The sequence below is a fragment of the Crocuta crocuta genome, unplaced genomic scaffold (assembly GCF_008692635.1).
Source record: "Crocuta crocuta isolate KB4526 unplaced genomic scaffold, BGI_CrCroc_1.0 scaffold805, whole genome shotgun sequence".
Lineage (NCBI taxonomy): Eukaryota > Metazoa > Chordata > Mammalia > Carnivora > Hyaenidae > Crocuta > Crocuta crocuta.
Window position 1 is genome coordinate 621,269 of NW_027527999.1, and position 14,018 is coordinate 635,286.

The 14,018-nt window shown below is 33.7% G+C and overlaps 1 protein-coding gene across 1 annotated transcript in view; it reads left to right on the top strand.

The window, feature by feature from the left end:
• The window catches only part of LOC144222404 (protocadherin-7), a 220,200-nt gene that overhangs the window by 187,805 nt on the left and 18,377 nt on the right, over window positions 1-14,018 (top strand). Inside the window, exon 3 of the mRNA XM_077752884.1 lies at window positions 3,312-3,528. Coding sequence (XP_077609010.1) covers window positions 3,312-3,528 — 217 coding nt within the window. The remainder of the gene's footprint in view (window positions 1-3,311; window positions 3,529-14,018) is intronic.

The following is a 14,018-nucleotide window of genomic DNA, read 5'->3' on the forward strand; positions in this document are numbered from 1 at the left end:
AATTCTTCATCTTAACATCTGCTATAAAACTTATCTTCTCAATAGACCCAAACTGATAATGAATGATTGTATGTAAATAGTTGTCTTTCTGCCCATCTATTTGTCTCTCTATTTCTATCTACTATCTATCTACTATCCACTATCGATCTATCAATCATCTATCTATCATCTATCTATCCATCTAATCTGTATGTCTAATTTACCATTGGAATAAAACCTTAACCACTGCATTAATGGGTTTTCCCTCAGAGTTTAGGATTTTGCACTAATTTGTTCACATAGCGAACTTAACTACTTTGCCATAAGAATTTTGTTTTCAAAAAGTTATTGAAACAGAGCTTGAAATAGTAATATAACACTGATATTGTTTGAATTGTTGAATTGTGATGGAATATTTTTAAATGTGTTTAAAAATGGATGGAGGCACCTGGGTGGCTCAGTAGGTTAAGCTTCAACTTTGGCTGAAGTCATGATCTCATGGTTCATGATTTTGAGCCCTGTGTCAAGCTCTGTGCTGACAGCTCAAAGCCTACTGTAGCCTGCTTTGGATTCTGTGTCTCCCTCTCTCACTGCCTTTCCTCCACTTGTGAACTCTCTCTTTTTCTGTCTCTCTCTCAAAAATAAATAAACATTAAAATATGATAGATGGGATTTTTAAAAAATCCATTGTGTGATATTCTGTATTTTGGATTTTTATTGCCAATTACTTTTGTTTCATCCATTAGGTATTTTGTTGTTGTTTTTTTATTTTTTTTTAGTTTTTTATACAACAAAGAACTATTCATGAATTTAGACATTTGTTATTATATAAATAGATCTTAGTATTTTAAATTTAAAACATCTTTCCTTTCATCATTAAATTTAATACGTAATCTAAAATAATTCATGGAAATTAAAATACTCACAGGATACACAGATTTATAGAAGGTGTTATACTGTGCACAATAGAAAAATAATTATCTCATTTTTGACATTTTTCATTACAAACATAACCTATCACCACTGTGTTGTCCTATTCCTACTTTAATGGAATCAGCATTTAATTACAGATTCTTTTTAAAATTTTTTTATGTTTTTTTCTTTTAATTTCTGAGAGAGAAAGAGAGATTGAGCGCGAGCAGGGGAGGGTCAGAGAGAGAGGGAGACACAGAATCTGAAACAGGCTCCAGGCTCTGAGCTAGCTGACAGCACAGAGCCTGACGCGGGGCTCGAATCCACGAACCGCGAGATCATGACCTGAGCCGAAGCCGGACGCTTAACCAACTGAGCCACCCAGGCACCCCTAATTACAGATTCTGAGTTTACTACCATCACATAAACCTCACCATCTTTTCTATTTTTATATCTAAATGGAATAACATTTCTCATAATTTATTACATAGTTTCCTTTGTCAATGTATTAGTCTGTATTAGTGTTTCTGTATTCATGTTGATCTTTCTTGGCTTAATGAAGATTGTTCCTAAAAGACTTGAGAATCACTAAAATAGAATCAAAAGCAACATTTGACACTCCTTTCTGTGTGCATGCGTGCATGTGTGTGAGTGTGTGTGTGCCCCATTGCTATGACTTGAAGTGATGTGTCTGAATGACCATTAGTATTCTTTCCTAAATTCAACATTGTCATTTAGAGCTTATTTTTCAATAGTGTTCACTGAATATTTTCTTTGGGCAGAACAGTGAGGTTTTAGGAAACTGTGAGTGGCCTTGCTTCTGAGATGAGACTGAAGAAATCCAGATAATTTGCAGTCAACTGGGAATGATAAATAGAAAAAATAATTTAAAAATATGTGCACATGAGATACAACATAGTAAATACAAATTGGTTCTATATTTACTTAAATGTGTGTTAAAACATCACAATCGTACTCTTGTGAAGAAATAGAATTATTCATGAAATAAGAGTAATGTGTCTAGAGTTTATTGCCAGTAACTTTTGGGCCATGATGTATATACTGTTTGCACTAGAAATATTTCATAATTGTTTTAAAATACTTTAGTTCCAATTCAGTGAAACATTATAAAGAGGAAAAATGTTTTCCCTTCATAATAAGATTCAGTGGTTCTAAAAGTTTGATTTTTAATTAATATGAATAATAGAATTTTATAAAGTACAAATAAGTACTTGGAGGGCAAGATGCTGGGTTAGAAATACTAATAATGGACAATATTACTGGCCAGTGTTTTGAGATAAAATAAAGGGGAGATTTGTGGAAGTACGTATTTATATTTAGTGAACTCAGTTTCAATAAATTTGTAGGAAATACTGTAACTCTTCTTAGATTTCTCTTTAATAACCTACATGTGTAGCTTGGTCCCTGTCATGGCTAGTGATTTGTACCATTAGAATTCAAGCTATAAAAGTGCATTAAAGGTTTTTTTTGTTTTTTTTTTTTTACCTTTCTCACTATTTTCTGGCAACATTTTTATGTATAAACCTTATATTAAAAAGAACCAGTCTGAGTTGTAGGTTTAATAATTACATTTATTCCATTTTCAAGTCATACACAAGTTTTTAATGGCTACAACTATTGCCAAGAATAATCTCATACAGATATTACAGAACCTTTCTTTATTGTTTTTCTTTGTTTCCCTGACTGTTATGTACAGAACCCTATCAATGCATGGCATTAGTTTGTTCCCTTAATGAGCCTAATTTCTTTTTGTTTTATTTGGTAGTTACAATAAACTGTAAATTCCATACATAGTAAATCTTCAGTGCAGCCAACTTCAGTGTCAGAGTCGATGGTGGGATCCAACTGGATAAAAATTTACAATGCTTTAAAATTACAATTTAAAAGCTGTACATGACGTAACTTTTGTTGAACAAACTATAAACAGTCACAGTAACACATACAATTAAGCTTTGGGTTTATTTTCTATTCCGTGGTTAAAGAAACTAAAAAAATGAATTCCTACGATGATTAGTTCAATATGTAGTGCCTTCCCAAATCAGTGACGCTTGTTAACAGAGTCTATATGTGAAAAGCATATTTGAAGTGAAGACTACAGAACAGAAAAAGGTTGAATACGTGGTGCTAACATAGAGTCAAATGTGTATTTTAGTGAAATTGCTGTTTTCTTATCTCTGTTTCAGAAACGGAATTTCCAGGTTTTTTTTTTTTCCATTTTATTATGGAAATTCTAATCACTGCCTCAGATAATACAGTTAACCAAATAGATGTGAACATCTCTAACCATTTTGTATTGAATGAGTCGCCAGTAGTCCTTGATATATGTGATTTATGTGTTTTGTAATAAGATCATTTCCAATCTGATACTTTGGTGACATTCAGAATCTTTTCTTTTGCAGCCGTTTCGTAGAGTGACGTTTTCTGTTGTGAGTCAGCCTCAGGACCCACATCAGGGGTCACTGCAGAGTTGCTATGACAGCGGGCTGGAGGAGTCAGAGACACCAAGCAGTAAGAGTTCATCAGGGCCAAGGCTGGGTGCCCTTCCACTCCCAGAGGACAGCTACGAAAGGACCACGCCGGATGGCAGTGTTGGTGAGGCAGAGCATATGGAAAATGGTAGGGGCAAACACAGCATCCACACACATAATCACGCTAGTGAGCCATGAAACGTAGACTCGCGAGGCTCAGTCTAAATCCAAAATAAAATAGCTGACACTAAAACTATTGTACCTAAAAAAAATAAATAAATATTTGCTAAAGTCCAGAAATACCCAATAAAGAAACATAACTGTATAGATAAAATTCACCAAACTTGCACCATCATTTTAAAACAGGCTGTCAGAAGTAAACACATTTACAAATAAATCAGAGTAGCACCTTCTATGAAAAAAAACCCTAAATTAATTCATAATACCTAAACAATAGCAGCTGAAAAAGGTCTTGTGTTATTGTTTTCTTCTATTCATTTTTGTCATGCAACTATTTCTTCAACTGCAATCGTCCAGCCTCAGTGAAAGGAAATGAAAATAAACACGCTTTGCTCAATTCTTTCTTTTCTGAGGTATTTAGGAAAGCATTTTGGAACTTCTCATTTTGAGTGATGCTGAAATGGAGTCAAACAAGGAAAACAATGTTATCTTATTCTCAAAAAATAGATTGTAAATACTATTAGAACTCCCCTGTCTTTTAATTGTAAGATTTTCTTTTTTTTTTCTCATTTTTGTGCAAGGGAAAGAGAAGAAAGCAAATTTTAGGACTCCGTATTCTTACCCTTTTGTGAGATGATTCTCATAATGAACGCAGTTGGCCTTCTCAACAATTTCTTTATGTTATAAAGTTAGGTTGCAGATAGTTCTTATAAACCTTTCACATTTGTTTATGTTTCCCAAAATAAGTAGGTGATTTATTTTTTGGACTTCAGGCTATGAGTAAATGTTTTAGGAATAGGTTTGTGCCAAATAATGAAACAGTAAAGTTCATACTAATTTTATGATTATTTCAAACATAAAAAGAGATTTGGTTATACGTAGGGGAAGGAAGAGAGATCGCACACATTTTATCTCTGATGAACACTGGAAATGGATTTGCCTTTCGCCATCCCATCCCCAAAGTGAAATAAGACGTTCTAAGTTCTGTTATATACTGGTTTCTTTAGTGATGGTATGCAAATAGAGCATGTTAATGCAGGGAAGTCTGATTTTTTTCTGGAAGTTTACCTATGAATATTAAAATCCAACCTTAGAGAGTAATAGATGATAAATGAGCCCAAGTGAAATTATGGCTAAACTAAATCATGTTAAACAATTATTTTTCTATGTTGTTATCTGGGTGAGAAGATATGATATTAGGATCTGCTGATTGATATCCCTCTTGATGAACCATCAGAGTTATATGGCATTTTTGCCTTATGGCTATAAAGGCATGCTTATCTGTGTGTATGGTGGTGTATGCTTATGTGGATGGGAGTTTGATGTGGTTTTTAAGAATTAACTTTTTTTAGTATCATTTTAAATGACTATAAAATTCTGGCATAAATTGCACTGCTGATGAATATATATTTCTAAGGCAAATATGTTTGAAATGCTTTGAACAAAAGTAAAAGCTACGTTAAGATGCTATAGTAATATTATACATACACATACCTAAGAAGGCAGGATTGCTTTAATTTAAGGACATTCCTCCTATATCTGTGATTAGTTTTTGATGTTACAATTTTATTTGTGTTTGAAAAAAGATTTATCTCGCTCTAAACAATACATGTATAATTAAGTCTTTATTTTTGGATGTCAGCTATATTAACAGAAAGGAATTTGTCTCATTGGCATTATAATCACATTTTAATGTTATTTTTATGTTTTTTGAGTTTAAGGGGGTTTGACCTTTAAAATAAGAAAGAAATGATGAGTAAACAATTATGTATGACAAACACATTATCGGTTACTTTTGAGGAAACATACATGTCATGGAAAACTTAACAGGTGAGCGTGTTAAGAAATCAGAAAGTTTACTGACGAGCATTCCCCAAATAAGGTGCTTAGTTATTTTTTATAACCATGTTTTCAGTCTTGTCAACAGCAAAGACTATCATAATATAACTGATTTTTCTGATTTTGTGTGTAACTGACACTTGAAATTCAGTTTTATATAATCATTTGTCATCCACTAGCCATGATTCATGGTAGCCCTGATCTATAGGTAATGACAGGAGATATGATTCACTTTGGGTGATCCAAATGTAGCAGTTGGCATTTGAATAAGTTTTGTTGGGTCCAAGTTTTCAGACTGCTATCTAGTCATAAAGTACAATTGTATTGCTTGAACTCTGGTAATTTCATCTTCAATACTAATGGATCATTCTGACATAAATAGAATTGGAATTGAAACCTGTCAAGTATTCATTTGTCACCTTTAGTTGGAATCCAGGTAATCTGCAGCATTTTGCTTGGTTGGGTTTTAATCAGGATTTGTATTGGATTTTCCATGAAAATACCATTTTGGATGCTGTCCTAGTTCCGAATTATTATTACCTCAAATATTTTCCTTGAATTTTAACCTATGTGAAGTAATGTAGTTAAAACTGACTTTTGGATTAACTTTCATTGTAAAGGTTAGAAGATCATTTTCCACTGTAAAAACAATATTCCAATGTCATGATGGGACCTGGGTATACGTTAGAAAAACTAATGATAAAAATAGTTACCACAGATGCTGTATAAGGAAATAACTAAAAGTCACTAAAATAACTAAAAGGAAATTTTAAGTAGACGGGCAGTGAAATGCAGTTATGTTTTACAAAAGCTTTTATTTATTTTCTATACTTTAGCATAATAAACACAATTTTATAAAGAGGGCCTGTGGATTAATAGGTTTTAAAATAAGCTTTATCCTATATTCCAACCCACCTTACTGCCAAATGATGAATGAGGTTTTATTCTCCCATTAGCTTAGGAAAAAGAATACACTGTAAGAATAAACATAATTTCGTGAAACTTGAATCTAATAATTAGACTGAGTCCCACCATTTTAATAATTTCAGGCCCAAGGTACTTACATCCATGGGTCTCTGCAAAGCAGTAATGAAAATGATATCATTAAAAAGTATTTTAAGGATTTTTTATTAATTATATATTAACTTATGAAAAAATAACTAATGTATTTTTCTTTGCTCTTTATTATTATCAATATTATGATTATTTCATGTTGATCCTTTGATAAGACTGGGGAAATTGGTTATTTATTATTTCAATGAAACATACCTGATGGGATAAAGTATTTTAGAATAGGGAGCTCATGATAGTAAGTTTAGTAATGTTAAATGTTAAAATAATTGGAAACTTGCTGCAATGAATTCATAATTCAAGTGATAACCAAATACTAAGCTCAAAACCATCATCACATTAAGAGCATAAATTGACTGTGGAAGAGCTCGCCCTTATCTTCGTTGGGCAGTTGTCTTCAGAGTAGTATTTAACCTTTTCTTTAGCTCTATTGTCAGTGTTTATCTTGACTTTTGACTTAATGCCATAGTCACTATATTCTTCTCAGTCACCCCTGAATCGCATTTGCAAGTTAACTTGACTTTGTTATGTATCATGTAACCATATATGGTGTTCAACAACTCAAATATAAGAAACACCCCATTTGACCTCCAATCCCAATATTTCCATTATGATTGGGTAGGTCACAAACACCTTCTGGATCTGCTTCCAATCATCTGTAAGGCAGTTAACAAAATTAAGTCTAAAATCTTACTCAGATGCAACAATCTGTGATTTTCTCCTTCTATTCCATTTTTCTTACATGTTTTACTCTCCAAGTCAGAAAAAGAACTTGGGTCTCTTAGTGAGATGGCAAATGCACTTGAAAATTTGTGTTAATGTGAGCAGGGCAGAATTCTAGGGCCTTCCTTGCAACCCAGAAAACATTTTAATAGTAGTAATGCATGTATGAGATAAAGAATCAACTCAGTGAAATTGTGTGATTTCTGGCTAGGTGACTAGAAAGGTTGGCACCCAGCAGGCCAACGTGGGAGACAGTTTTAGAACCTCGCCTCCCTCAGATCACACCATGCTAGAGCCATCTGTAGATTTGATCTTGTCCTGGGTGTAATGCCCTTCAAAATCATTAATCATAATTAAGTGGTCTCACAATAGAATAATCACATTTACTTTCTTGCTTGACAATATGCTTTGCTCAGAGTAAGAATGAACAAAGGGTAGAAAACAGTATATATTTTCCTCTAGGTAAACCTCCAAATAGTATAACATAGAAATAAATTAAAATTGGAAAATAGCAATTGATCTATAAGGCAGACTTTAAAAACTTAAATAGTGTAAAAAATTTGACCACACTAAATGCCTAGCTTTATTTTATGCCTCTTGATGTTCTCAGATTTTTAAAAGATCATTTTGATTTTTATACACTAATATTTTTGAGCACCCCCCTCCTTCAAAACTCTTACATTTTCAGAACTATGTGTTAGGCTCAATCATTGTTTTATTCATTCCCCTCATTCCACATGTTTTTGATAGTGCTTAGAATACATTGTTTTTGATAGCTAAAGCATGGTACAGCTCATCATGAAGTCATTTTGAATATGCCATGTGCTTTTCACTTTGCTTTCAGAAATAAGATGGTATATGTGAAATATCAATTGGAAATGAAGTACCATTTTTATATGAACAAGAGTAATGAGGACGGAGACTAACTTCACCACTTAGTGTGGGATAAAGAGCTGTCTCTCTACTCTTCTCCCACCCACCCAATTTTCAATTCACCTTCCCAGTGGGGGTCACAGTTAAGGTACCCCATCTAGTCACTGTTGGTTTGTACTGTTTTCATGTAGATTAAATTTAGTAGCAAATCTGTGTCTCCCATTTTGCCAGAGATATACAAATACTTGTTAATAGCAGAAGCATAATATCTCAAAACAAATGCCTGGCTTGCTTTTTTTTTTTTTTTTTTTTGGCAGGAAGACACTTATATACCCTGGAAAGGATGCATTTCCATGTTGTGTTTTTCAGCATGGCACTCTTGTTGCCAGAACAGGATTGCATTTTCTACTTTTGTAGCCATCTGTGAATGGCTTTGTGCTTGCCGAGTATCCCCAAGTCCATCGTGCCCCCACTTCTGTAGGGCGTTACTCACTTCTGCTTCTTCCTGGTGATTAGAGACAGCAAGTAATTACAGAGGTTGTCTCCAATCAAGACGTGTGCTGCTGAAGCTTTCCAGTAAATGAGCAGCACGATATAAAAAAATCCAAAGAAGATACTGTCCTAGAGAAGAAGCAATGTTGTGGGTAGAATATAGTAGTTTAAAAAATAAGCTTTGCAATCTGATGACATCGGTTTAAATTCTGGTTTTTCCTTGTAGTAGCAGTGCAGTATTCTGACCTTTCTTAGTCCTGATTCCTTCAATTATAAATCACACTATTGTGGGAGAAATTAAATGAGGTAATAGCATCTAATAATTTATAATTAAATAATGAGTAACAATAATTTCACCATATTAATTGGTTTTAGAATTATTCACTATTATTCAAATAGTAATGAGAAGTTATTTTGATTATTGACTTTAGGTAGATTTGACATAACACAATAGCTTAATCATGAAAGCGTCATAAAAATGTTTAGTCTCACGAAGATAGCATTCTAAAATTATCAGTAAGAATCATATTCTCACCTTGAATACCTTTTAGTCAATTTCTTATTTTTGTGGGAGATCAAGAAGTAACACCCAGGAGCAGATATGTTTAAATATATCAAGGATCTGAAACGAAAGGAAGGGGGAAGTTTCTATCCTGTGGCATCAAATCAACCCCACTCTCTGTGCTCTTCCTCATTCAAGGTGGGGATATGTTATCATCACTTCCTATAATCCTTTCTCACTTAAAATGTTTTTACATTTATATTCAGTCCCTGTTGAATGCATATTCTTCAGGTGTGTATTTCCCTTTGAACTGCTCTAAAATATTCACACTGACAAGGAAAACAAGCTGAAAAAGTGTCCAATTAGTATGCTTACCGGACTCTCAGCCTTTTCTTTTTTAATCTCAGTGTTAATAATTAACACTGATAAAAAGTGTGGCCATATTACCCTTTTTATTCTAATTCAGTCCTTTAAAACTGGATCACTTTGCTGAGCTCTTATGACATTTGAGGACGGAATGAGCTCTCGTCAAATCTCAAAGTGACTTTAGAGGTCAGTTAGTGTCATTGCTGCCTTCAGACTCTCAAATCATTTGCTTATCTGAATTCCAGCACACTTGTTAGACAATGCAGTCTATGTGTAGCTCCTTAGTTAGGGTATTATCTCCATATTTTTGCATCCTTTTTTTGCAGATAGTCTTTATGTACTTCTGTTCCTTCTCTGATTTTTTTCCTAGAGATATATATAAAAAATTTTGATGTTGCTGAAATAGGAGAACACTCTTAAGCATCTTTTATGTGACAAAAAAACTGTAGAACTTGTCTATAAAGTGTAGTTAGCACTCAACCTCAGAGGTTACTCCACTTATTGAGAAACTGTTTCACTTCAATATTCCTCTTTGAAGCTAAAACACCCTCTGTTGTTATCTCTTCTATTGCAGATATTTTTTTTTATAAGAAAAGCATTATCTTTTTAAGTAAAGCAAAGCAGAATAATATTATCCCTGTCTCTTGTTTAATGAGGTAATTATACACTGACAAATCTGTGGCTCTTCATTTGGTTCAACAAACATGTACTGAAAATAAAATATGACCAAGACTTTCTGAGGAAGTTGAAGTGAATGAGAAAGAATCTCTAACTTGATGGTACAAGTCCCTGTGTTGGGGCGATACAACCCTGATTTCAATAATGTCCCTAATATGAGAGAAGGAAACTCATTAGAGGAGGGCAGAGCAGTGACGGTGGGAGAAGGGGGAGGAAAAGTAGATGGATGAAATGATTTCAAATGCACTCACTGGAATTTTTTACATTATAAATAACTTCTGGGGCTGGGAGAAGGCCTTAAAATTTTATTTGCATTGTACCCTCCCTTTCTCCCCACCCATTTTCTACATCACTTAAAAATAATTATTAAATTGGAGGCATCCAGGTGGCTTAGTTGGTTGAGCGCCGACTTCGGCTTAGGTCATTATCTTACAGTTTGTGGGTTCCAGCCCTGCGTTGGGCTCTGTGCTGACAAGCTTGGAGCCTGGAGCCTGCTTCGGATTCTGTTTCTCCCTCTCTCTGCTCCTCCTCCACTCATGCTCTCTCTCTCTCTCGCTCAAAAATAATAAACATTAAAAAATTTTTTTAAATAATTATTAAATTGGCTTGGAGGCTTTGTGTTATACCAAATAAAGTCAAATTATTTGTTTAATTTTTCTAATTGAATTATTGTGTTTTTTCCCTTTCTTTATCTTCCTTTTGCTCTTATTGTTGCTACATATAATTACTTAGAAAACTCTAGAATTTATCTGTGATGAAATTGGCAAAACATTAAATCCAGGTCTAAACTACAGAACAGATTAAATTTATGTCTCTGTTTTCTCTCTGTTTATAAATATGGATAATTAATAATAAACTTTGTGCTTTATATAAGGCCTTTCATTCTTAATCATGGCCTGTAAATAAATTTTGAAGCTATTGTTATTTCTTTTCAGAAGGCCAATTATATTACTTAAGTAGATGATTAGATTAGATTACAGATCGGATTAGATTAGTTTTATTTTTATGTTTTATTTGTATTTCTTTATTTTTTATGAATACAATTTATTGTCTAATTGGCTTATGTACCGCACCCAGTACTCATCCCAACAAGGGCCCTCCTCACTGCCCGTCACCCATTTTCCCTCTCCCCCACCCCCCTCCCGTCCCATCCACCCTCAGTTTATTCTCTTAAAAAAACTAATGCATTCCTTGTGTTGTGGTTGCAAATGGTTTTGTGACTGCTATCTTAAGTTTCAAGTTAAGTTCATGGGTATTAGTCTATATGTCACATTCCCTTTATATCTGAAATATGGATGATAGATTGCCTTGTTTTTAAATCTTGTTTTTGATAAATTTTTACTTAAATACAGGTTGACTTTTTTTTTTGACATGAGTCTCATTATTTTGCATGCCTTCCCATTACTGTCCAAAAAGTAGAATTAAAAGTTTATTTCAAAATGAGGATATATTTTTAGCTCATGAAAATTTAAATGCTTCCTTTAAATAGATTTGCAATAGCTAAAATACAATAATCTCAAAAAAACACTATTTTTGATACTATGTGTTCAAATGAAACTATGACGAGTGTTTTATAATGTTTTGGTAATAAGAGATAGTAGAGCAGTGTCCTGCCGTTTAAAAACTGTCTACTCATTCATTTCTATTGCAAAATATATCTTTTGCAATCTTAATTTTGCTCTGAAATGCTTATTATCTACATCGATGAAGTCATCAGGGGACCCGCATATGATGTGAGAGTGGTGTGCTTCTCTGAGGTTGCCTAGACTGAATTACGCCCATTGTTTTTATTCAGTATGAGGCTGCATTTCACCAACTCAGCAACTGTAGCAAAAGGTCATAGCAGTCATAGCTGAAAATTTTTTACAATGAACAGGGAATTTGGAATATTATGAGAATTCATTGCATTCAATAAGCATTTGTTGAGCATTTACTCTATGCCAATTCCCATGAGGGATCCAAAGGTGAATGAGACATGCTCTCTGCCTTCTAATCATTTGTGTATCGTGTTGGAGAATACCATGTACTGAGTTAGATGATTAAAAATAAAGACATGAGAGGCTCTATTCAGATGTTAAATGCATGCTACTGGAAACATAGGGTGATATGAGTTAGGGATATGAAAACCACAGCCAAGCTTTGAAGGATAGGTAAGTAGAGATCTGAGAAGTAGAAGTATGAGTAAAGCTATGAAAAATAGTGAATGATGCCAAGGAGACAAATCTGAGAGGGTGAGAAAACAGTGGTGCTATTTGCCAAACTGGCAAAAATGGGAAGGATAGTCCATTTCCAGGAGAATGAATCTGATTAAGACATGTGAACTTTAAAGTACCTTTAAAAAACTCAGACACTATCTCGCAGACCGTTGAAAATGTGCTTCTGAAGTTAGAGAATATACATAGATAGCAGAAATACAGCCTTAGGAGTCATTATCCCCCGGGTGATTATGAACTCTTGGGAATAGTGAGACCAACTTTTAAGCATTTGACACTAAGAGGAGATGATAAGACTCTGAAAAGAATGATGAAATATAAAAGACTAATGGGAAAGTAGGTTTCAATAAAGGTGTCTGAGAATGATATTTTTTAAAAGCAAAAACAAAATGTGGCAGGATGAGAGGATATTTAGAATAAGGAAGGTAGTGGTTAGCAAATGTCCAGTGGTGCAGAGATGAAGGAAGTAGACACACGATCATGCAGACCTTGATAATGAAAGTCACTAGTAGACCCAACTAAGAGACATGTAATTCTCTACATTCTTCTCTTCCACTGTGCTGTAAGCTGTTTGAGGACGGGGCCTTCACCTGGGATAATCCCTATACACAGTTATCCAAAATAATTGTTGAATTTAGTTGTATGGACTAAGGGTCCCATGTTTCTGATGGAGATTCAGTAGGAGTGAAACAGCTATGAGAACTGAAGATGAAGAAATGGAGTGTAAAAATATGCTTGAGAATTTCTTTTTAGGTCAAACTAGTCCATTATAATGTCATAATCAGAGGCGGGGGCATGGTTGCATCCCTTGACAGCAAACTTAATGAATTTCTTATCATCTTATGCTCCTATTCTTCAGAATTATTACTTATTTTTATAAAATTTACTGAAAGTACTACAGAGTCTGAAATTTCTGTATAGTAGCTTTTATTATATTTCCTTGAGCAATATATTAATTACTCTTTTAAATGAATTTTGGCCTCTAACTTTTATATTTGACTTTATACTAGGCCATCCCCTGTCCTTCTCACTGGCTTGAAATTCAAATAGTGCCTGATTAATTGCATTTTTGGTGAGATCTAATAATTGATGACATTTTCCTGGTCATCATCAAAAATTTTATTTTGTGATTATAGGATTCCTGACACTATAAGAGTACTATTAATTGTTGTTAATATTTTGAAAATAGATATACTTTGAAACAGAAAATAATGAAAATAGAATTTGGTTGAGAAATAAATTCGAGCAACAGAGTACAATGACTGCCTAAATTAAGTATATTTTATAAGTAAACAACACTCCAGAAATTCATGTCAGAGATGCATACCACAGCTAGTATACCATGAAAAGGAAGAAATGACTCCAAATGTGCAAAGACTTACTAATAATGATTTTCCAGGCAGATGTCACTTTTGATGTTGTTTTTATCTAAGGAAGGTCAACCATGAATGTCACATGAATTTATTCTTCTTTCTCTGTGTTTATCGTTGCTTAGTAGGAATTATGAATAGGGACTTTATTGATAAAACTTGTCTTCCAGATCAAGATAATCTAACCAATTGCTGCATAATAATTTTCAAATAAAATGCAACTTCTATTTAATCACACATACATCTACTTGGTTCATCAGAAATCTCTAGAAATATCCATTTTTAGCCTGGTATATGCACTCCTCGTTGGCCTGAAACTTTCAATAGAGTG